Here is a 25,599-nt window from a genome sequence, read left to right on the forward strand (position 1 = left end):
TAATTATCCATATGCATGTTATATTATGTTTCACGCAAAAGTGGCTGTCCTGTAAATTCGATCTCCAAAGTTAATCCCGGTGGTGTACGACTTCTTTGCAATGCAGTCATTAGCATAATTTCGTATAATAAAGTTTAGTGGTTTTAGTTTAGCGTTTTTAATGTAAACGCAGTGAAAGAAAGGAACCTATGAGTTAGACACATGCACCAAATGTTGCGGCACTACCATGAATTCCATCACTTGTTTTTATTGTTTACTTTCAATCTTTTAAAATTATATAATGCAAGAAAATTGCCACAGTTCGTCATTTGTGACCATTCAGCCTTTGAGTTGAAAAAATTATTGAGTAAGTAATTAAGATTAAGCAACAGATATATGAGAAACAAAAACCCACCTTTTTTGAGCAGTATAAAATAAACAAGAGAGCAAAATGATAATTAAACTTATAATAACTGATCATGTGAAACTCATATCTACATTAGTCTATGTTTTACCACGAGTTATTGATATTGTAAATATACGTTCAATTTTTGATAACAATGGCTCCAAAAATGCTCAAGTTAATAGCATAGTTCTAACATCTTGTTACATTTTCCTCTTAAAAAAACACTTTGAGCTTAAAGGTGAAGACAATCTTTTAACACTTAAACACAAGGATCTTATGCATATGGCTTCACCCAACAGCTTTCAAGCTGCTGCAGTGTGTTCACATGTTAACAGATGGTGCATATTTAACCATAGCTTCCGATTAAGCTTACCTACTTTAACAAGGAAGTGTTAGCAATTTTGTCAATAATCTGATAATAGGAATAATATTTAAGGCTTCAGATTATGGTTAAGTGATACAAAGGAACAAGGGGATTCGACATTAATTGTAACTTTTACAAATAATGACTCCGTAACATGTACCAGATGTATACGAATTTGAAATTGATATTGTAGATAGAAGATAAACGAGGCAGAAGAAAACGAAGGAGGAGGAAAGGGAGGAAACGACGAAAATAATATAGTTCGTATCAATTACCCATTTGCTCGTTAATCAGATTCAGTTTAAGGTGGTACTACACCCCATAAATGTGTGACTATTTTTGCATCTTTCTCAAAAAATAATCACACACTGGTAACAAAAGTTTATATGTATATTATTATAAGGGCAAGGGCTACACTGGAATTTCAGTGACTCAAGACAAGCGGTATTATGATAAGAAAAGAGGTACCGCTATACTCATTTCTATGTATATATATAATTGGATTCCTTGCCCATATAATATACATAACTGAAATATTACCAGTGTGTAGTTATTTTTTGAGAAAAATGCAAAATTAGTCAAAAAATTTATCAGGGGGTGTAGTACCACCTCAATTTGCCATAAATTATGCTAATTAGCGGAGCTGAATTGCGTCGATTTTCTTTGCAAATATAAATTAAATTTGACATGATAGGTTCAAGATGTACATCGGTAAGGTTTCGATATCAGTTTTATGCTAAAATCAATCCTCCTGCTATCAGGTTTTCTTCTCAATACTTAGCTCAATTATTTATGCACCTGTTCTGGGTGTTCTCTTTCACTGGACGTATCATCGTTGAATGCTTGCTTTCGTCATCATCATCATAATCACACTTTTTATTATTATTATCATTATCATTATTAAAATTATCTAATTATCAGTATTAATATCATCATCATCATTATACATTTACTATATTGCAAAAACAATCTGAGTTATGAACATTTTATGACCCACAGCCTCATCCCCCACTTTTCACAAAAAAACCCCGATTTTACACCACTGGAAAGTGGAAACCTCTGGCTACAAGTATGTTTATGTACATTTGTACAAGAAATAGTGGCTTATGGAGCATGCATGATACTAGTATGAGTGACACATAATCATGCATAACTCGCGTTTACGTAAAATTAGAATCAACTGAAATTTGCTGAAAATGTCATAAAAAGCGGATGCTAGGATCACGAAATACTCCTTTAATATTGCACAACAGCTTCGGGGTCTGTGATTGAAAAAAAATACTTCGTAGTGAGAATTTTGTGCTCTTGTATACAAGGAACAAGTATGTGTATTAATTATCAATGTGCCAAAATAAAAGCCCCACTGAACCACCTTCTGGAATGTTTGAACTTATTTTCCTTATAAATTTTATATCAGAAAAGACCAATTAGGATTTCCCTTTTATTTTTGATGCACCTCTCGTTTAACAATTAAGAGTTAATATGCCTCAAGTAAACTTGGAATTTGACCTGTATTTTATATAATATCATTGATTTGGCCCTTGAAACATCCGCCAATGTGCAAAACAGAACAGAGTTTTGCATTGATTTTCAATACGAGTCAAGTTTGTGTTTTAGAGCTAAGGCTTTGTTAACAACAAGGTGTACAGCCTAACTGTTGAGCAAAGTATCAGCTTGAAATGGAAATAAATGTATGAAATATCGATATAATATAATATAAAAATATGAAAAAAAAACTATTAGTAAGTTTTTAGCGGGTTCGCCGTCGGACAACGTTTAGAACTATTCGTCACGAGTAGCTCTGACTTCTTCAGGACAAAATACCGAAGAATGCGACATGTAGGCCGCCCTTGCCTACTGGTGGCTCTGAAAAGAGCTGTTCACTGAAGACTGCCCCTCGGCCTCGTCAACAGTGAATAAGCGACCTCGCCTATCTGCTGCATGATGTAAAATCTTTGGTGGCTCTGAGAAGAGCCGTTCCCTGAAGACTGTCCCTTGTCAACAGTGAGCAACTCCTGACTAAAGCTCGGACAGTTTTAAACTTTGCCGACGGCAAACCCGCTAAAAACTTACTAATTGTTATGAACTCCGTCGTAAAAGCCTATCCCACCGGACTGAGGAAAAAACAACTTTGTGTTATATACCATGCATACTGTATTGCAAACTTCAGCCCTGTCCTGTTTTCGTGATTTCGTCATTTTGAACAATTTCACCCACCATTTACCTGGCGTGAGCGATACACACTTTTTGCACGCGTGGGTAGCCAGCTATACGAAGCGAAATTCTTTGTCTAGCATCTTTCACCAAATAAAAGCAAAATTTATGATCGATACGATTCACCAAATCTGCTGGAATTCAATGAATATGGTGAACTTGGAATGAATAATCACAGGAGCACAAAATGCTCACAGAATGAAAAAGGCACACCATCTAATTAAAGGAGTATTTCGTGATCCTAGCATCCTCTATTTATGTCATTTTCATTAGATATCCACGAAAAAACCTATTCCCAAAATTTCAGTTGATTCCGATTTTGCGTTCACCAGTTATGCATGATTATGTGTATTACACTGCTCCATAGACAATGCGTTGTAATTTCGTTCTGGTGCACCAGAACGAAATTCAAATTTCACGATATTCTTTGCTAAACGAATTAATCTGCAAGAAATATTTTGTACATAAACATTATGTAGCCAGAGGTTTCCAGTGATATAAAAATCTCAACTTTTTTTGAGAAAAGTGGGGGATGAGGCTGTGGATCACGAAATGCCCCTTTAAATTAATAGTAGCATATTTTGAAATTATTTTGCAAAGAATTAAGGGGGTACTACATCCCTGGCCAATTTTGTGCCCATTTTTGGATTTTTCTCAAAAAATATAGCATTGGTGACAAGTAAGATATGTATATTATAGGGGCAAGGACAACAACTACTGTACTGAAAATTCAGCAACTCAAAGCAAGTAGTTATTGATTTATTGATCAAATATTGGTTTTCCCTCATTTTTGACTGTAACTCCACAACTTCTAGTGCAGGAGTTGTAGTCCTTGCCCCTATAATATACATATCATACTTGTCCCCAATGAGCTATAATTTTTGAGAAAAATGAAAAAATAGGCACAACATTGGGCAGGGGTGTAGTACCCCCTTAAAGAATTAAATTAAAGAATAATATTTCATACATAATGATGTGTTATACGTAAGATTTTTCACAACAGTTGTCTTGAAAAATATCATTATTTTCACTATATTTACAGGAACATTATAATAGATGTTCCTTTCTTGTCAATAATAATAATATCATATGCTCCACTAAAATGTGTACATTTTGTATTTTTGTATATTATTAGTGATGGTTTTTGCAGTTGAAATAGCATCCACCGCAAAGTCATCTAAATATTACACACTCAACACTCATCCTCGCTTTGTTTGCTCCTTATCAAATAAATCTACAACCAGAGGCGTTTTATCTCATTTCTGATTCTTATTTCGCCATTTTCACTATTTTTTCTTCCCTATATCATCAAACCCCACACATGTTGAAGATACTGGAGCTGCGTGTATAGTCAGGCTCAATTTACGATACACTTTATACATTATTACGCAGCGAAAAATATATCAAGAATGATTGCTAATGATAATTCTATCCACGTTGCTATGATAGCGCATATCATGATTTATTGGGTAAAATAATTCCGTTTTATCATAATCATGATAATGTACTGCTGTTGTGTGCGGATGATCAATTTTCAAACCCTTGGGTATTGGTATAAGAACATAATCACCACAAAGGCAATTGATGTATAGTAATAAAGAACATGCATGCAAATGGCATTGCATGTTATGATAGAATTCATTGTTCAGTTAATCATAAATTATAATAATTGATCATATTTTAGAATTAAATTTCGCTTTTGTTATGCATAGAATGAATTTCCCACCTTCGTATGTTTCTTTCGTATAATACGATTGATTAAAATTGATTACATGATTGACTGAACACGTGGAGACCTAAATTATGATTGATTGATTGATCGTTGCTTGATGATACAATTGCGATATAAGAAACGGGGTATATTGTCTATATTATAATAAAATTTTGTATTTTTTTGAAAATGTTTGAAAAAAAAGAGCTTAGAATAATTAAATTACAAATTCCATTTTAAAATTCAGATTATTCATGAGTGGTTAATTTAGGTTATTTTTAATTCCCAGCATATGCATTCTCAGAATCGATCTTATCTTAGGAACATATCATTAATTTCCTGCTTCATTCTTACTTAAAAAAGAGGATTCTAAAACATATAAATTCTGACAAATTAACTACTCAATTTATACTATTGATCCACTTCTGGTTATAGGCTATTAAACCAATCAAGAAATAAAATTGATATAGTGTTCCTCACTATCATTCCCTTTAATTTGCCTTCTGCAATTGACACGGGGCCAAGTAGTAAAATAGTGACACGGGGGTACTGTTATAACCGTGTATGCATAGATGCCACTTGCGATTTATCACAACACGATGGCAACACCAAATCGATGTTACGATGTGTGTTTGAAATTATTCATTTTATCTGCTGCAAAAGGCTCTAGGGCTACACTTGGTGAATCACACTTGGTGCTTAATAAATAGTGTGGTTTTGTATGACACTATGGATCATACATAATGGTCGTGTGTGTGTGATGATTTTTATTCCAGATCGTTACTCAAATGCCTTGACGTGATGTGCGGAAGATAAAGATGCAAGCGCTTTGTTATTAACACGAAGTATGCAAAAACAATCTGAGTTATGAACATTTTATGACCCACAGCCTCATCCCCCACTTTTCACAAAAAAAACCCGATTTTACACCACTGGAAAGTGGAAACCTCTGGCTACAAGTATGTTTATGTACATTTGTACAAGAAATAGTGGCTTATGGAGCATGCATGATACTAGTATGAGTGACACATAATCATGCATAACTCGCGTTTACGTAAAATTAGAATCAACTGAAATTTGCTGAAAATGTCATAAAAAGCGGATGCTAGGATCACGAAATACTCCTTTAATATTGCACAACAGCTTCGGGGTCTGTGATTGAAAAAAATACTTCGTAGTGAGAATTTTTGTGCTCTTGTATACAAGGAACAAGTATGTGTATTAATTATCAATGTGCCAAAATAAAAGCCCCACTGAACCACCTTCTGGAATGTTTGAACTTATTTTCCTTATAAATTTTATATCAGAAAAGACCAATTAGGATTTCCCTTTTATTTTTGATGCACCTCTCGTTTAACAATTAAGAGTTAATATGCCTCAAGTAAACTTGGAATTTGACCTGTATTTTATATAATATCATTGATTTGGCCCTTGAAACATCCGCCAATGTGCAAAACAGAACAGAGTTTTGCATTGATTTTCAATACGAGTCAAGTTTGTGTTTTAGAGCTAAGGCTTTGTTAACAACAAGGTGTACAGCCTAACTGTTGAGCAAAGTATCAGCTTGAAATGGAAATAAATGTATGAAATATCGATATAATATAATATAAAAATATGAAAAAAAACTATTAGTAAGTTTTTAGCGGGTTCGCCGTCGGACAACGTTTAGAACTATTCGTCACGAGTAGCTCTGACTTCTTCAGGACAAAATACCGAAGAATGCGACATGTAGGCCGCCCTTGCCTACTGGTGGCTCTGAAAAGAGCTGTTCACTGAAGACTGCCCCTCGGCCTCGTCAACAGTGAATAAGCGACCTCGCCTATCTGCTGCATGATGTAAAATCTTTGGTGGCTCTGAGAAGAGCCGTTCCCTGAAGACTGTCCCTTGTCAACAGTGAGCAACTCCTGACTAAAGCTCGGACAGTTTTAAACTTTGCCGACGGCAAACCCGCTAAAAACTTACTAATTGTTATGAACTCCCGTCGTAAAAGCCTATCCCACCGGACTGAGGAAAAAAACAACTTTGTGTTATATACCATGCATACTGTATTGCAAACTTCAGCCCTGTCCTGTTTTCGTGATTTCGTCATTTTGAACAATTTCACCCACCATTTACCTGGCGTGAGCGATACACACTTTTTGCACGCGTGGGTAGCCAGCTATACGAAGCGAAATTCTTTGTCTAGCATCTTTCACCAAATAAAAGCAAAATTTATGATCGATACGATTCACCAAATCTGCTGGAATTCAATGAATATGGTGAACTTGGAATGAATAATCACAGGAGCACAAAATGCTCACAGAATGAAAAAGGCACACCATCTAATTAAAGGAGTATTTCGTGATCCTAGCATCCTCTATTTATGTCATTTTTCATTAGATATCCACGAAAAAAACCTATTCCCAAAATTTCAGTTGATTCCGATTTTGCGTTCACCAGTTATGCATGATTATGTGTATTACACTGCTCCATAGACAATGCGTTGTAATTTCGTTCTGGTGCACCAGAACGAAATTCAAATTTCACGATATCTTTGCTAAACGAATTAATCTGCAAGAAATATTTTGTACATAAACATTATGTAGCCAGAGGTTTCCAGTGATATAAAAATCTCAACTTTTTTTGAGAAAAGTGGGGGATGAGGCTGTGGATCACGAAATGCCCCTTTAAATTAATAGTAGCATATTTTGAAATTATTTTGCAAAAGAATTAAGGGGGTATTACATCCCTGGTTAATTTTGTGCCCATTTTTGATTTTTCTCAAAAAATATAGCATTGGTGACAAGTAAGATATGTATATTATAGGGCAAGGACAACAACTACTGTACTGAAAATTCAGCAACTCAAAGCAAGTAGTTATTGATTTATTGATCAAATATTGGTTTTCCTCATTTTTGACTGTAACTCCACAACTTCTAGTGCAGGAGTTGTAGTCCTTGCCCCTATAATATACATATCATACTTGTCCCCAATGAGCTATAATTTTGAGAAAAATGAAAAATAGGCACAACATTGGGCAGGTGTAGTAATTCTATAAAGAATTAAATTAAAGAATAATATTTCATACATAATGATGTGTTATACGTAAGATTTTTCACAACAGTTGTCTTGAAAAATATCATTATTTTCACTATATTTACAGGAACATTATAATAGATGTTCCTTTCTTGTCAATAATAATAATATCATATGCTCCACTAAAATGTGTACATTTTGTATTTTTGTATATTATTAGTGATGGTTTTTGCAGTTGAAATAGCATCCACCGCAAAGTCATCTAAATATTACACACTCAACACTCATCCTCGCTTTGTTTGCTCCTTATCAAATAAATCTACAACCAGAGGCGTTTTATCTCATTTCTGATTCTTATTTCGCCATTTTCACTATTTTTTCTTCCCCTATATCATCAAACCCCCACACATGTTGAAGATACTGGAGCTGCGTGTATAGTCAGGCTCAATTTACGATACACTTTATACATTATTACGCAGCGAAAAATATATCAAGAATGATTGCTAATGATAATTCTATCCACGTTGCTATGATAGCGCATATCATGATTTATTGGGTAAAATAATTCCGTTTTATCATAATCATGATAATGTACTGCTGTTGTGTGCGGATGATCAATTTTCAAACCCTTGGGTATTGGTATAAGAACATAATCACCACAAAGGCAATTGATGTATAGTAATAAAGAACATGCATGCAAATGGCATTGCATGTTATGATAGAATTCATTGTTCAGTTAATCATAAATTATAATAATTGATCATATTTTAGAATTAAATTTCGCTTTTGTTATGCATAGAATGAATTTCCCACCTTCGTATGTTTCTTTCGTATAATACGATTGATTAAAATTGATTACATGATTGACTGAACACGTGGAGACCTAAATTATGATTGATTGATTGATCGTTGCTTGATGATACAATTGCGATATAAGAAACGGGGTATATTGTCTATATTATAATAAAATTTTGTATTTTTTTTGAAAATGTTTGAAAAAAAAGAGCTTAGAATAATTAAATTACAAATTCCATTTTAAAATTCAGATTATTCATGAGTGGTTAATTTAGGTTATTTTTAATTCCCAGCATATGCATTCTCAGAATCGATCTTATCTTAGGAACATATCATTAATTTCCTGCTTCATTCTTACTTAAAAAAGAGGATTCTAAAACATATAAATTCTGACAAATTAACTACTCAATTTATACTATTGATCCACTTCTGGTTATAGGCTATTAAACCAATCAAGAAATAAAATTGATATAGTGTTCCTCACTATCATTCCCTTTAATTTGCCTTCTGCAATTGACACGGGGCCAAGTAGTAAAATAGTGACACGGGGGTACTGTTATAACCGTGTATGCATAGATGCCACTTGCGATTTATCACAACACGATGGCAACACCAAATCGATGTTACGATGTGTGTTTGAAATTATTCATTTTATCTGCTGCAAAAGGCTCTAGGGCTACACTTGGTGAATCACACTTGGTGCTTAATAAATAGTGTGGTTTTGTATGACACTATGGATCATACATAATGGTCGTGTGTGTGTGATGATTTTTATTCCAGATCGTTACTCAAATGCCTTGACGTGATGTGCGGAAGATAAAGATGCAAGCGCTTTGTTATTAACACAAAGTATGCAGAGCGCAGTTTTTTGTGACATCGTTGTTCAAGAAAATTGAAATATCTTAACATTTTTTGAGAAAACGTTTTACATTTTGTATATAAGTAGTGCAAAATGTATTTCCTTAAGAACAAACATACCGAGTATCGGTCTAGTATACTCAAAGAAGATGCTTTCACACTTATAAAATATGCTGAAAAGTGAAAATGTATTTCAAGATGTGTCAATATTGATTTACCGCGTCAACTGCCATTGTTTGCAGACGACACAAAATCAAGCATTTTTAATCAAAAATTTTACAGAAATTCTGAATTATTATTGTCAATTGTTAGAGTAAATATCACAAATTCATGACGATAAACATGTCTTTATCACTTCATTTATTATTGAGCTATATTATCTTGATATTATTTTGTGAGCTGGCCCCACAAGCATTACCAATATCATTACAACCGAATTTAGATCGGTTGTATATTTCGCTGGAAGGTGATTTATACTGAGGAGTTCAAATCTAGCAATCCACTTCCAAGTACAAATATGCCTTAAAGGGCATTTCGTGATCCACAGCCTCATCCCCCACTTTTCCCAAAAAAGTTGAGATTTTTACACCACTGGATACCTCTGGCTACATAATGTTTATGTACCAAATATTTCTTGCAGATTAATTCGTTTAGCAAAAACATCGCCAAATTTGAATTTCATTCTGGTGCACCAGAACGAAATTACAACGCATTGTCTATGGAGCAATGTAATACACATAATCATGCATAACTCGCAAACGCAAAATCGGAATCAACTGAAATTTTGGAAATAAGCTTTTTTCGTGGATATCTACTGAAAAATGTCATAAAAAGAGGATGCTAGGATCACGAAATCCTCCTTTAAGATACAGGCTCGGTAAATCTTCAGGTGAATATCTTGTATCTCAAGGTACTATTTACATCCATCAGGTACCATTGCGATTGTTTTTAGTGCGAAGCACTCAACTCACGGAATGTGGATCAGTTACGATTGCACAGGAGCTTGCGGAGAGGACACTTTAGAGGTGAATATCGTGATGGGCACTCACTTAAATAATCTGAAAATAGTACAGGTTCAACATATATTCGAATTCTCTAGCGTCAGAGTTCTGTTGAATGAATTGAATTGAGGATACATGTGCAATCCTGAACTTTATATTTTAGGAGATTCTATGTCGCATTTATTTTAAACTGGTATTTTCTTATTTGATTGTGCCTTGTGTTCTTTCTTATTAGAACAGTTTGCATATCTGCAAACACAATGTATTGCCCTTAAGCAAGATAAAATTGTACAAATCTTCGAACTAAAATTAGACTCTTTTACCCAATTTTGATTTTTTTTTTCAGCTGACCGCACACGTGTGGATATGAAGACGGATTTGCACGACTGAACATTTTATTCGCGCCCTTATGCCAAGGTGTTCCGATAAGTGGTAAAATAACATTGCTATGTACCACGATATAGGCTACATGAACAAAATCGATGGCAGAAATTTGAAAAGCGCAACAAAAGGGAACGATTAACAAGTGCACCTTTGTAATTGCCAGAAGCATTTGAATCACTACAAAATAATGGCTGACACAAAGAAACCAGTCATTATATGTGAGAAATACCTATCAATAATGTCTATAATGGATGCAAAAATACAGATGAGCCATGATACGACAATCATGATCACAAAATGAATGCATCTTGTTTTTTATCCTTACTAGCTGCGCGCGAAATGTCGTCTGCTCCGAAATTCAACACGTAAAAAATTGTAAGAATTTTTTTTTAATTTCACTACAGTTGAAATCAACAATACCTTCAAATGAGTACAAACACACCTAGTATTGGCTTAATAGGTTTGAGATAATTTTTTAGGCGGGAAAAAATGTCCAAAATGTTGACTTTTGTACATAACCTTTCAGGCTACTTATACAAATCTTTATATTCATACAAGCACCTGCCTGCAGACATACGTACCAGAAACCTGACGATGACTCATGATCAACGAGTAAAAGACTGAGTGGCATTACTAGCTTATCATTATTACACATTGGAGCTTTTATAGATTATCATTTATGCATTTGATTTGTTATCATAAAAATGATACTTATTGATAAAAAAAAATGCAATATCAATCTTATAAGTGTACACCAAATGGAATTTGCATGTCATTTTGATGTACAAAATTGTATTCAATATTTATACACGTGACCATGGTGACAGTAGCATTTTATATTGAAGTCGCGTTCTTTTGTTTGTGTTGAAAACCTTCTTTGTTCGCGTTCTTTCATTTTGATATAAAAAAATATAATGATCGAGTAACCTTCAGATGAGCATAATTCATAATTCATAATGTACTTACGCTCTACAAGATACAATGCATTACATATGATAAGCTAAACGTATGATATCCTTGAATTTGAAGTGATTACATTGACAGTGGCATTGTGGTTTAGTACATGTATATATAACTACACATATAAGTGGAAATAATATTAATGGAAAATACATTTAATGCGGGTATATTGACAATAAAATATTTTTTATATGCACACATAAATTTGACTGTTCATAAGTTCTGCCTGTTTTTTTAGCCTTTGAACATAAAACGATTTGTAATAAAAAATCCATATTATGTGTGGTGGGCAATAATTAGGCTTAAAACAAAAGGGCTATACATTTTGAATAAATTTATCTTGTAATAAAATGATAAAGGCCTATTTATAAACATATTCACTCTTAAATGGCTGTTATACAAAGATCAGATATGAACCTCAACTATTGTTTAAAATTACAATTGTTTAATCTTTTTAATGTTTACGAATGGTGGGTCACATTGTATTGTGGCTAGTTTCATAGCGATGTGTAAAGGCTAAACTCAAACATCCATTTTAATAGCTTTTTAATAGTGAAGTAAAGATGCGAATCATATGCGATATAACTCTCTCTGTATGCATAAAAGATACACCTATTCGGCTACCCCCACACCCCCACCCAACACACCCCCTACATACCCACCCCCTCCGCAAATTATACACCAATACACATCGCAATGATTTTATCTATTAAACAGTTGATAGGCGTACTAATTGAATTATATCCTAATTAAGAGCAAGCGCATCCGTTGAATTAATTCCCAGGGATAGGCTACTGCAACTCGTTAGTGGGTCATTTGAAATGAAATTTAGAATAGATAAAAAATATGATGATACACTGCGGACGGAAGTGGAAGTGCCAATTCGAGGTAAAAGGTATAAAATATAATTAATTAGGCCTATTTAATATTGTTTAATTATTGTTATAACAAAATAAGTGAGGGAAAATAGATTCGTTTTGTCTATCAAAAATGTATTATTTTTATAATTATTTAATTAGTAGTATTATTAAATAGTATTAATATATTATTAATATTAGGCCTATAATTATTATTATATAGATATGTTTAGTGGTTAAGTTATATTAACGTCATACTCTCACATATAGACAATAATAGTGACAAAACAATAATAATATATATAAGCAACAATATAAAAATATAGCATACAAAAAACAGCATGTCTAAACATAATAATTTATAGTCAAGGTTATTTTTAAATATATTATTATCATCATTATTATATTATATTAGTGTTATTAATTGTTCATTATTATCATAATTCTTTTTTTTAACAACTTCGTTAAATAATCTAAATATTTCTACTCTGTATTTTTCTTTGATTAAAATACATTACACTTGTACATCAAAGTTAAATCGATGTAAATCTTGAAGTGACCTTGCTTGATTGAGTGTGATTACAGTGAATGACAACATGAACGAGCATAAAACCTTGACAATTCAAGAGGCAGGTCACGTTCAATAATATTGTCTTCAATTATTAAAATAGAGTGAATTGGCAGAATATTTCCAATTACTCCATGTAGATTTACTACAATCTTATATAATATTCATTATTTTTGAGTAGCTTATTTCTTTGCATAATAATTTTTCTAATATTTCATCTTCTTTTGTTTAAATAATCGCGTGCATTCTTTTGCTAAATTCGGAACATAATTGCATATATACTTACACTAGTGTTAAAATTATTAGCGATTGATTCAAAGAAATTAATTGATATTATTTATTTATTTATTCTATTCATTTATTTATTCTTTATAATGAATTTATCTATTTGTTTATTTTATTAAGAATATTTACAATTACTACATGGAAATTAATTATTAGAAGATCATTATTTTTTTCAGCAGTTTGATTCTTTATAGTTTTATCATTTTGCATTATAGGCCTAGTATTCTTATTTCATCTCTTTTGGTTTAAATAATTGCGTGTATTCTTTTGCTAAATTATTCAGAACATATGAATTGCATATACTTATAACTCTATAGTGTTAAAATTATTAGCGATTAATTCAAAGAAATTAATCAGTACATGTTAATTAATTAATTAATCATTAATCATCTACCTGGTTAAAAATAAACAGGTATAATTTATACAGGAGCAATTCCCACACTGGTAGAAGTTCAGCGTCAATGGATGAGGCCTGCATGATTGCAGATTTCCTGGGTGGAGCATATCGAAGGCTCAGTGCAACAAAGACTTATCTCCATATAGCTCCCATGTGTAATGTTATGTATCGTGCTTATGAATAACATTGCCCAGGGGAGGTAATGGAGACGAGGAAGTGTCCAGTATATATAGTATCGTACTAAGCACTCGACCTATTTTAGACGCTCTCTCACCAGCAGACATGAATGCATTTTTCCAAACTAAAAAAAAACACAGGAAAGTCAAGTCGTTCGAGGGTTTCATTTAACATGTTTATCATTGAACTTATTCTGAAGACCTCAAAAACAGGATGTGAGATGAGGTGACATCTTATTTTTAGGAATCGCTACTTGTAGATGTTTTTCACTGTTTTTCCAAGACAGGAAAGACTTGATAAAAAAGGAAATTGGTTCAATATGAGAGACACCGGAAGTAAACAACGTCACGTGGTCGTGATGGTGGCCATTTTGACTTGCTAGATAAACATGGTGGACATTAGGCCTAAGCCCGATGTGTTATACCGCTATAACATAAAGCTAGTGGAAAAGACATTTATTTTATAATTTATTGCTGTAGGCCCTTAATGCAGTAACCTAGTTTTAGGGGTAGCTATTGCTATTCCATAATAATTTTGAGCCTAGGTCAAGTGTACTAAAAAAACACAAAAAACTTGTGAACTGGAAGTGGCATGATACATATCTGTATATAAATTATAAACTATTCAGTTTTATGGATGGGAGGGTCTGTATGCGAGAGCACTTGATTCCCTCCCCTTATTACGTCTACAATGAGACTTGAACGTATAAGCAGTGGTAAGCGGAAAAAACATACATGACTTTTAACCTAATTTTCATGACTTTTGGCAATCATTTTTGCCACTTGCGCTGAAGATTTTCGCAGCACGAGTTGTGAATATTCATTGCGATAGGTTAATTCCTATATACTTTAATACAGTTAAAATCACGAAGGAATTGCCACAACCAAACAGCATCAGCCTAATAATAATGGTATTAGCCTTTGGTCTAGGCCTATATCGAGGGCTTAGAGTCAGAACTAGCTAGATGTCCATTTGTTTTCTCAATTACATGTTACTCATTTCGACAACAAATATACGGTTAATTATGCCCTCCATAATAAATATGCAAGTGACTTTCGGGTATATGCAAGGTCACTTGAACAGTTAGTTAGACCATGGAAGTATACTTCCATGGTTAGACGCAAGTGACCATGCATATACCTCAAAGTCACTTACATTTTCTTATGGAGGGCAGAATTAACAGTCCATTTGTTACCGAAATGAGTAACATGAAATTGAGAAAACAAATGGACATAGCTATAGTTCTGGCTCTAAGCCCTCGATATGAACCTCAACACTGACTTCTCAAAATGGACCCAAGACATCCGAACCGGGTATCCGAGCTGCCATGTTTGCCAACTCACGTTACACGTTCTTAAATTTACACGAAGGCACATGTGTTGCTCAATCCAGACTGCAATTTGGAAGTCTAATATGTCCATTTCCCAGTGTCCATAAAGCAACATTTGTTGAAGCCTATTAAAGTAGACCTACCTTATTTGTCTCCCCACTGCTACCAGTCGTCGGAAGCAGTGATCGAAGTTCTTCAAGACTCAAATGCACCCTATCCTTCCGTCTTTTCTCCGACAGAGTAATACTTTCTGTACTTGCAACACGCTGAGTATGAACCTTTCCCTGTTATAGTAGCAGAAAAAAGAAAAACATAGGAAAGAAAAGTTAGGGACGGACTAGACGGATGAGTCATTAGGGAGTGACGTAAAGAAGTCAGTTAAGGTGATTCTAACTTCTTAAATTTTGACTTCCTTTTGAAACTTTGCTTGAAGATGAAAGGGATTTATATGTGACGTAGGAACTCGTCAAACGCTGCATTCATTTAGCGGCTGTGGTTTTTTGAAGCAAGTACGTGTCTCCATGAAAATAATATAATAAACTTGAAACAAATGATTATTAAATAAAGTCCTAATACATTTTTGGCCTTTCAAGAACCACAATTGGGCCTACCATATTGCATATTAATGTAATTAGCTAATTATATACCTGTATACATAACCTGCAGAGACTGGCGATATTAATATGTTGTGAAAATAAGAAATTGTTTGATGGTGTAAAAAACAACAACAAAACAACAACAAATTAATAACAACAACAACAAACAATTAAGTGACGTCATTGTGTTATGTAATTTGTGGAAGAGTTGGTCATGTAACATTTGTGCCCCCACCCAATGGTCCTTGTGACCAAATATGGCAAAATTGGCCTAAAGCATATGGCTACGATGGCTCGTTATAAGTTAGACACAAGAAAGAAAGAAAGAAAGAAAGAAAGAAAGAAAGAAAGAAAAAGAAAGAAAGAAAGAAAAAGAAAGAAAGAAAGAAAGAAAGAAAAGAAAGAAAGAAAGAAAGAAAGAAAGAAAGAAAGAAAGAAAGAAAGAAAGAAAGAAAGAAAGAAAGAAAGAAAGAAAGAAAGAAAGAAAGAAAGAAAGAAAGAAAGGACCAAAAACAGTACAATCGCAAATTGGAAATTAAAAAAACTACTGAATACGAACCCGCCTCTGCGTCACCTTAAGTGTGAGAATTACACTGAAAAAATAGCGAGAGGAAGTGCGGGATGAAAATGCATTGATGAGATCCTGATCTTTAACCACTTTGTAAATTGGTTTAACAGTGCTGTGTTTTAGCATGCTAATAATTATACGAGGGCATGTTCAAGGGTCGAGTTTTATGCTTAAGTCATTCATTATTAATATGATGATCATCGTGAATATTCTATTCCCAGAGATGTAAGCTTTATATTAAAAGATTATTTTTGAAAGATGACATTGAAATATAAGCTTTTTGAATTAACGTGGCAACAGGAATCTGGGTATGAAACATTTTTTTTTTGTCACGGTGACAATTCAGGGCAAGAAAACCCCATCTGCAATAGCTGCCAGGTCACATTTTTATTGGATTGTATGCACTATTATAGTATGCAGAAATTATCAAAAATATATAAAGCAGCTATTGCAGTATATGCATCATGCATTATCCTAATTGCAGAACATCAATCATTCGCCCAGATGATATCTTCATTAAAAAATATTAAACAATTGCAAAAAAAATGACAATTAGTGTGCTAAATCGTATCAAGACTAAGCATTAACTTCCGAGTCAAATTTTCATTTGAATTTTACACATGTACCATGGAGCAATCTTTTCGCCTTGTTTGAACTGATAGCCTGTGTGTTATCATGGTCTAGTACTCTCCAAAGTTGAAACACCTTGTATTTTGCTGTTTACCAAGCCTCACTTTCACTTTCTCGATTTTCATAAATGACATTTTGACCCTAAAATTATAAGAATCTATTTCACGGTTGTGGAGGATCAAGATCGGTTAAGAGATAATATTTGTAATAGAGAAACTGCTCAAGTTTTGGGTCCGACATCCGGTTTAAGTAAGCTTGTGTGTTTGGGGACCAAAAGGTTAAATTTATGAATTTTACTGACAATTTGTGTCGTATACTATTATGTATAAGACGCAAGTCACTTTGCAATGAGATATAAAACCATAAAATGACAAAATATATGAAAAGACTTGTTTTAACAAAAGAAATTCATAACTCCTGAAATAATTGTACCAAAGGTTGTGATGTTTTATCTATAAAAATATGTACATTGATATATAGGACTGTATAAAAAAGGATTTTTTACTGGGACATATTCGATTATTATAAACCGTTATGAACACTATATAGGGTCTCAAACATCGACTGCTCAATGCCAGAAGTGGGTAAGTCTACACATCATGGCAGCCATTAACTTGCCCACGACATGCTCATCTATCAGACAAAGTTCTTGAACCTCAATATGTTCGTTCAATGATCTTTCCATGTATGGGTACAAAAACTCATCCCCACAACCTGAGGTCAATTTGTGAGCCTTGACTTGTTGATTGGAGGTTACTGAACTTAGCTTTTGGAGATGAGATTATTGTGGCTCCTAGTGAAAACATTAATTAACACACCTGGCCCATTTTTATACTTTGGCTATATAGAAGCTATAGAAGTAATAGTATACACACATGGAGCATTGGAGTCAACAAAGCAAGATAAATATTTATCTGAGATTGTCAACATTTACACCAAAGATTGGTAAGTACTCCCACGCGCACTCGCGAGCGAATTCACAAATGCTCACAACATGCACAAATCACGATTCTCGATTTACCTTATTTTGTTGAACAAGTTGAAAACGTTTCTTTCGGTTTAGCCAGTTTTAAAGGTTTCACAATGCAAATTTCTAATGAGGAACTACTATGGAAAGTTTAAAATCAGATCCATGAAATTAGGTCGGGATAACATGTAGGTAAATGCAGCTTGCTTGAGGCCATGGCATATAACTAGGGCCATGTGATAGCATAAGTTTTTCTTATCTCTTTACCATTTATCATGTTTATGTTTATTATTCAAAGTTATCAACAAGTAATGGCAATGGCATTGCACATGCATAATTTTAAATTTGTGCTTTCTTATCTTTCTTATATAGGACGATCAATTTCTTTAAGGTGGTATTGGATGCATTTTCTAGAAATTAGGAAATGCTTTGAGTATGTTTTAAACAGATTAATTGAGTAGGGTAAAGTACACTGATCAATGTGCCTTTTGTTTGGAGCAAATCAGACATACAGTTTCCATAATACATCAATTTATATGTTCTTTGTATCCTATTGTTTTTCTCAATAATCAATATAGTTAATGAGCTAAAAGGACTGCAAAGGCTCATTAATATGTCATTTTTGCCAATATTTCGCTAAAATTCAATGCATAAATGTTCAGGGTACTTTTATTTTGCATACTATTGCCCTGAAACTTGGTCAAAGTGTTTCTAATATGTTCTAATGTATTATATAGTGAAGCCGCCCTCTAATTTGCATATTTGCATAATTAATGAGCTAATTTGCATAAATGCTAATTAATTATGCAAATATGCAAATTAGGGGGCGGCTTCATTATATAATACATTAGAACACATTAGGAACACTTTGACCAAGTTTCAAGGCAAAAGTATGCAAAATAAAAGTACCCTGAACATTTATGCATGGATTTTAGCAAAATATTGGCAAAATTATATGTTAATGAGCTTCTCCAGTCATTTTAGCTCATTAACTATATTGATTATTGATAAAAACAATAAGATATAAAGAAAATATAAATTGATATATTTTGAAAACCGCATGTCCGATCTGCTTCAAACAAATAGCATATTGATAAGTGCGCTTTGCTCTACTCAATTAATCTGTTTAAAACATGTTTAGAGCACTTTCAAAATGCCTCCAATACCACCTTAAAAGTGTCCCAGCAAACACAGTTCTAATGTTCTTAAAATAATTGTTTTTTTCAATAACATTTAAATGTCGGGTTATACAAAGGTCATAAAAAAAAATTTAAACGTTATTGCAAATCTTTTGGGCAAACATTTTTGCAAAATATTTTTTCAACCCCAAAATTACATTATGTTTAGAATGTTTTGTATAAAGTTTCCAAAAATGTTTTTGGAATGTTATTAAAACGTCGGTTCAACCCTTTATATAACCCGACATTTAAACGTTTAAGTTTTCTGCCGTAAAACATTTTGTGTTTCTGCGATACTGTAGGACAATCAATGTCATTGAATGACTTCCACACACTGTTTTGTTTTGTTTTGTTTTTATGTTTAAGTGATAAGCCCTAAATGTTAACCTAGTTATGCCATTCTCTCGATTTAAGTAGACATGTGCATTTAGGTATACGCCTAAAACCAGCATTTATTTAATTACATATTATATAATGCACCATATTACACTAGCTATAAGTTTAAATAGTTCCGTTAATGCTTATTTAAACTCAGGAAATTAAGTTGTTCCATAACTTCCATTATTACGCGAGACTTAAATGATATTGGCGAAAACTAACGGAGTGCTATTTCCGACCAATTTGTAGACAAATAATTTCTTAAGAGCTTCAACATAGTCAAGCTTCAGCCCAGTTGTTGTTGGCTGTTCCTGAATGTCTGCAAGGCCTCTATGATGTCTGTACTGAATAATATTGTGATTTAGTGTTTTTAGAACTTTGTCTATCATTTCTGTCCATTAATTGCATGTAATACTAGGCCAAATGTTTTAGAGTGTTTCAAGAAAGTGCAAAATAGTAGCAAAATTTAATATAATTAGGGGCCTATTACAAACCAAATTATGAGATCATTTTACATATGACATGCATTACAGGCCATTCTAATTCAGAATAAGAATAGGATAAATGGGGTTTAAAAAGAATGCGAATGTATGCGGTAACTCCAAACAAACACACGTTTTACAAAAAAAAAAAAATAATGTCGGGTAATAAAACGTTTCAATATTACATAGAATATTTTGGAAAACGTTATGAAAAACAGTCTAACCGAATGTTATTTAACTGTTGACAAAATATTTTGCAACTTGTTTAAATGTTTGCCCAAAATATTTTACAATAAAACGTTTTTGAAAAACGCATGACCTTAATATAAACCCGACATTTAACGTTTTGGATAAACGTTTTAAGGGCATTTTAATGTTTGCTGGGCTGTGGCACACTAGCACCTGTCGATATCGAGCTAACAGGTTAGTAACACATCAAAGGTTAATATAAATTCAAATAACCCGTGATAAATCGATGATAATAATTTAAGATCAATGATATTATGCCTATAATACATGATATATTTGGGTTTGCATTCATTTTATTCTATACGAGTTCAATAATCTTAGGGATGAACGTACTGTGTTGAATTTTTTTTTTTATCAAGGACCTAATAATATTGATCTTGGCCCCTATATTTCAAGTAGCGTTTGCTGATAAAAGGAGTTCACGAACTATTGAGTTTACAATGTATGGCAGGCAACTGGAAAACCTGAAAGAATAGTACTACTACTACTAGCAAAACCATCAGAGTCACGAAAATTCATTTGAGCTATTTTTAGGTCGAGATATTCCAGTCAATCAAGTCACTCACTGTACAATTTAAATGGAGAAAATACATGTAGATTCATGTGTTCACCCAGTCACATTGTAAGAAAAATAATCTTCGAAAAACCACGAGTTGGAGCACAAAATGCTAAACTTTCCACCCCACACTAAATTTCACTTTACTTTACCGGTTCACCCCCAGAAAAACACCCGCCAATGTTCACCCACATTCGAGTTGGAGCATAAAATGCTCAATTTTTCACCCCACACCAATCAATGGTTCACCCCCAGAAAAATAAATTCCCCAGCCAATGTTCACCCACATTCGTAAAACCACGAGTTGGAGCACAAAATGCTAAAATTTCCATCCCTCCCACAAAATTTCACTTTACTTTACCGGTTCACCCCCAGAAAAACACCCGCCAATATTCACCCACATTCGAAAAATCACGAGTTGGCGCACAAAATACTAAATTTTCCGACCCCCACCAAATATGCAAATGTCACTTAACTTCACCCCCAGAAAAAGAAATTCCCCCGCCAATGTTCACCCACACGTCACACACATCTCAGGCAATTACAAGTTCCACTCCCCCTCCCCATGATATAATGGTGACCATCTTTAGCGATAAGGAGTTAACATGGGTTTTTTATCATTAAAGGCAACCCTCCCCCATCTCCATCTCCCCTTTCTCTTCACCGAATCCTTTGTTCGTAAACATCTCGAGCTGTATTTTCCTGATCGCATCCTTCTGTCTCATCATAGACTGTGCCTCTCTTTATTCTTGCTATTTGCATTATCAATAGTCAAGTTCAGCATGTCAGATAATCAATCATGCATCAAGATGAAATCACATATCCAGTAGTCAAGGTAGTAGTAGTAGCGTTTAATATATGATAGCAACCAAGCCAGCCTGCATTTATGCATGCTGATGACACCAATGACCCTATATACACGGTGACACTTGTCATAAGGGAGTTCATATATTATTACCCTGCAGGGTTTTGTTATTACTTAATTCTCTCAACTACAAGTTCATAACACTGGCGGGTTTTAAGCTTTATCTGAGATGAAAACCTCCATGTTAAGAACCACCAACTGAATAATTATTAATTGCACACTTCAGATGATCTCTCACACAAATATATTTGATAAAATACGAAATCGTAATATTTTTTGATAAAAATATACAAATTTTTGACCCGATTGTTAATAGAAGCCATTTTGGCGCGCAAAGTGAAGGGTTAAGTATTAAACTTCATGCGTGAGGCCGTCTCGTTTCGCTTTTGATTTTCTGACATCTTCAAAACACAAGACGCGGGGCAAAAGCTCGCCCCACGCGTGACCTTACGAAGCAACAATCAACATCTCTTCCATCTGTCGTGCTGCTGTATTCTAAATTCATCATGTTGCTTTAAAGAAAAGTGTACCCAACTTCTTGAAAGATCTGAGTTTAATAATAATATCTATAGTACTGAATCACTCCTCGCCAATCTTCAATCGTCAGGTGGTAGTTTTAAACAGAGGTGTTTTGTTTTTTAAAGGTACACTTGAACCTGTTGAATAAAGCTAAATGTAAGGTAGTGAGAAATAGCATAACACGTGCCACCATCATAACCATTTAAAAATACTTTGATAGAGGCAACCTATAATAAGATCGACCACTTTCTTTAAAATTATTTAAAATTAGATTTATTATTAGATTCTTAATTGTTAAAGAATACCTGCACATCTTGCACAAACTTATTTTGTACAATGTCCCTTTCAACTTTGAGGTCATTGTTGTTATTCATAGCTTTATTGTTATATTCTACATGCATTTTAACTTGAACAATACTTATTGTATAAACCACATACATTGGTTCTATGCGAGTTAACCTCTGTTATATTAATTCATTCTATTTTCAACTACTTAAGTTAAGAGGTCAATAATATTCAATGATTTAAGGTTCATACCTTATAATGAAAGTAGCTCATTGAAGGCAATTGATTATTTAGCCTTGCACTTAACTGTTTCAATTAAGGAGGTTACCCCACGGGAGATGGATACCACGAGACATGTCTATACATGAAGGGTACCCTGGTGGTGAGAATATGGCTTTTAAAATAATATTTTACCGTACGGAATTTATTTATTGAGAGAGGTGAGCCTGAGACAAAAATACAATGTATGAGAGCCTACTTTACAAATAGATATTTGAAGCCTTCACAACTGCATATTAAAATCTATTTTTACAAAACGAAAGACCTGCGTCAACCAATTATAGATGTAGATATTTTAAACCAATCGTGAATTTATTAAAAAGCACTTTGATATTTAACAACATGTTTAATATCATTTGATTATTTCATCCATTTCTTCGGATGAATCTCTTAACAAGTGGGTCAAGCACAAATTGTTGTTTTGTTTCATAAAGAATATGGTTCTCCGTAATCATATTTGTTAATAAGTTTGCTTAGTAGGTAATGCTACCTTAAGACAGTCTTATCCTAGTTTATATCATCAACAAGAAATTGTACCAGTTGAAGCTGTTGCAGTGTAAAACATGTTAGTGTACTGTCCAGGCAACTGCTATGTCTGGTATAATTTCTTGATGATCAACAATACTAGGGCAATACTACCGTACTGTTGCATGACCTACTAACACAGTATTAATAGATACATTCATTTGGTTTATGATGATACCATGAACTGAGGCCTACATTTTTGTACGAAATAATATTATAATGCAATATTTTCGTGAAAAATATTACTACGTATTGCAAAAATTATTTTTTACAACATGTTCTTCTAGTACATTATTGCAAAGTACCTATATCATGTATAGGTACTTACTAAGCACAATGATTAATTATAATTAAAACTTACAAGTGTTCTTCTTTTTCTTCTTGAATTCCTCGAATGGTTGTTATTATTCTTCCAGCCGATGAGCCTGTGAAACATGACGTCAAACAAGATATCACACAAAAGTAAAGTTAGTGTACATAATATTAATTCAATGGAAGACTCAGTTCTATGATTGTGTACACTCGGTCTATAGATTTTACGCACTTTTGCATGTCATTTCAAAAGACTCTTTTGTTACTATTGCTAATGTTACAGCTGGTGCTACTAAAATATATTGCTTGATTAATCATTTGTAAATAAAAGGGGACTAGCTAATGGAACCAGATCTATGTAAGTTGTTAATTATCAGTACAATAAACCTGATGGAGTACTAGCGTGTAAAGCATGGTAAGCTTCTGCTTTAACTGTGTGTAACAAGAAAGAGCAGTTTATATATATATATCTTTATATTAGGAGAAGCATCTATTATTATTTCAATGACAAACATACAATAGTGAAGGTAAAGTAGATAAAGAAAATTGAGCTGCACGCGACCTCCGCCATTACGGAATCTTTTCTCAATCACACATCTTGACCTTACAGCTTAAAAGCGTATCTCGAGTCAACACAAATACATTTGTCATTGAAATGCAATTATTACTATGTGATGACTCACTAACAAATTGAGCATTAATGTCATATTTCAGGATTATTTAGTCTCTATTACCAAAATATTATACTCACCGGCTTGCCTGAATAGTATTAGTCCCATTCGCATCCATCAGATGTGCAAAAAAGTGTAAAATCCAAAAGTGGTGGTAAATTGCGTCGCCACTTACACTACCCGATCAGTATGTCAGATCACTAGTACGACGGATAGGTAGCAACCCCTGCAACGCTGAGTTTTACCGCCACGCGAAAATGAATAACTCCTTTTGCATTCACAGAATATGCTCCATTATGGCAATTTTAATTCTCTTACTTAAAAAACCACTGGCATTCTTGACGCTGTTGTAGCTAACATAGCAGGGAAAAACGTGAAAAGAGGCTGTGATGCTGTTGTGTGTGAGCACTACAAATACAGCATGTTGAATGGGAGCCTCGTTATCTGATCGCCAAAGCGATTATATTATTTAGTGCCGTAAGCTAAACACGCAGTAAGTAAGTATGGTGTAAGTGCAACAAGGACTGACACATAACAAAGACACTCTGAGGAGCGACCAATAAGAGGGTTATTCGACTGACGATGGCGCGTGCGACTTGATAAGGCAGTAGGTGGGTCACGTGGATGGCAAATCAAAATAAAGCCTGCCAGTCGATATTAAAATCGTAAAGTGGTCATAATTATGTGTGATTTACGATTTAAATTTTGTAGCGAGTTAATTTTACAAATGCTGCCATATCATTTAATACTTTTTGGATAGGAAATACGTTATTATTGTTTCAGCATGACGTTCTAAGTTATATCACGAACATTATCTTTCGACCTAAAGAGTGAAACACTCCAGGCTGCTTTTGCTACCTCGCTTTCTTTGTTTGACAATGATTCCAGCCTCGACACTTCCCTGCTCGGATACAGCACGAAATTTGCCATCGCAAAGATTGTGCGAAGATTGCGCGACTCCTTTGTTCATATTTTTACAGGTCATTGCAGCTATTGACATTCTACTCTTGTGGGTTTCATTAATAATCAAATAAGAAAGTCAAGTCTAGTTAAAAAGATGTTTATTTTTGACTAACATATCAGCTAGAGATGTGACCTGCCAGCCGGCCATCTGCGAGAGCTCTAAGCTATAAAGAAAACTTTGCATTTAATAGGTCTTAGCTGCAATTAATAATTTACTTAATTAAGGATGAACTTGAGAAGATCGGAAGCGAAACGTTGTATCTATGGATGGTTAA

The 25,599-nt window shown here is 33.8% G+C and overlaps 1 protein-coding gene across 1 annotated transcript in view; it reads right to left on the reverse strand.

Moving 5' to 3' along the window:
- LOC140141251 (uncharacterized) overlaps positions 1 to 24,958 on the reverse strand; it is a 36,789-nt gene extending 11,831 nt beyond the window's left edge. The window contains exons 1-3 of the mRNA XM_072163059.1: positions 24,442 to 24,958; positions 23,740 to 23,803; positions 15,445 to 15,585 (exon numbers count right to left, since the gene is read on the reverse strand). Of these exons, the coding sequence (XP_072019160.1) occupies positions 15,445 to 15,585; positions 23,740 to 23,803; positions 24,442 to 24,479 (243 nt within the window). The 5' untranslated portion in view covers positions 24,480 to 24,958. The remainder of the gene's footprint in view (positions 1 to 15,444; positions 15,586 to 23,739; positions 23,804 to 24,441) is intronic.
- Between the last annotated feature and the right edge of the window lie 641 nt (positions 24,959 to 25,599).

This window comes from Amphiura filiformis, chromosome 19 (genome assembly GCF_039555335.1).
Source record: "Amphiura filiformis chromosome 19, Afil_fr2py, whole genome shotgun sequence".
NCBI lineage: Eukaryota > Metazoa > Echinodermata > Ophiuroidea > Amphilepidida > Amphiuridae > Amphiura > Amphiura filiformis.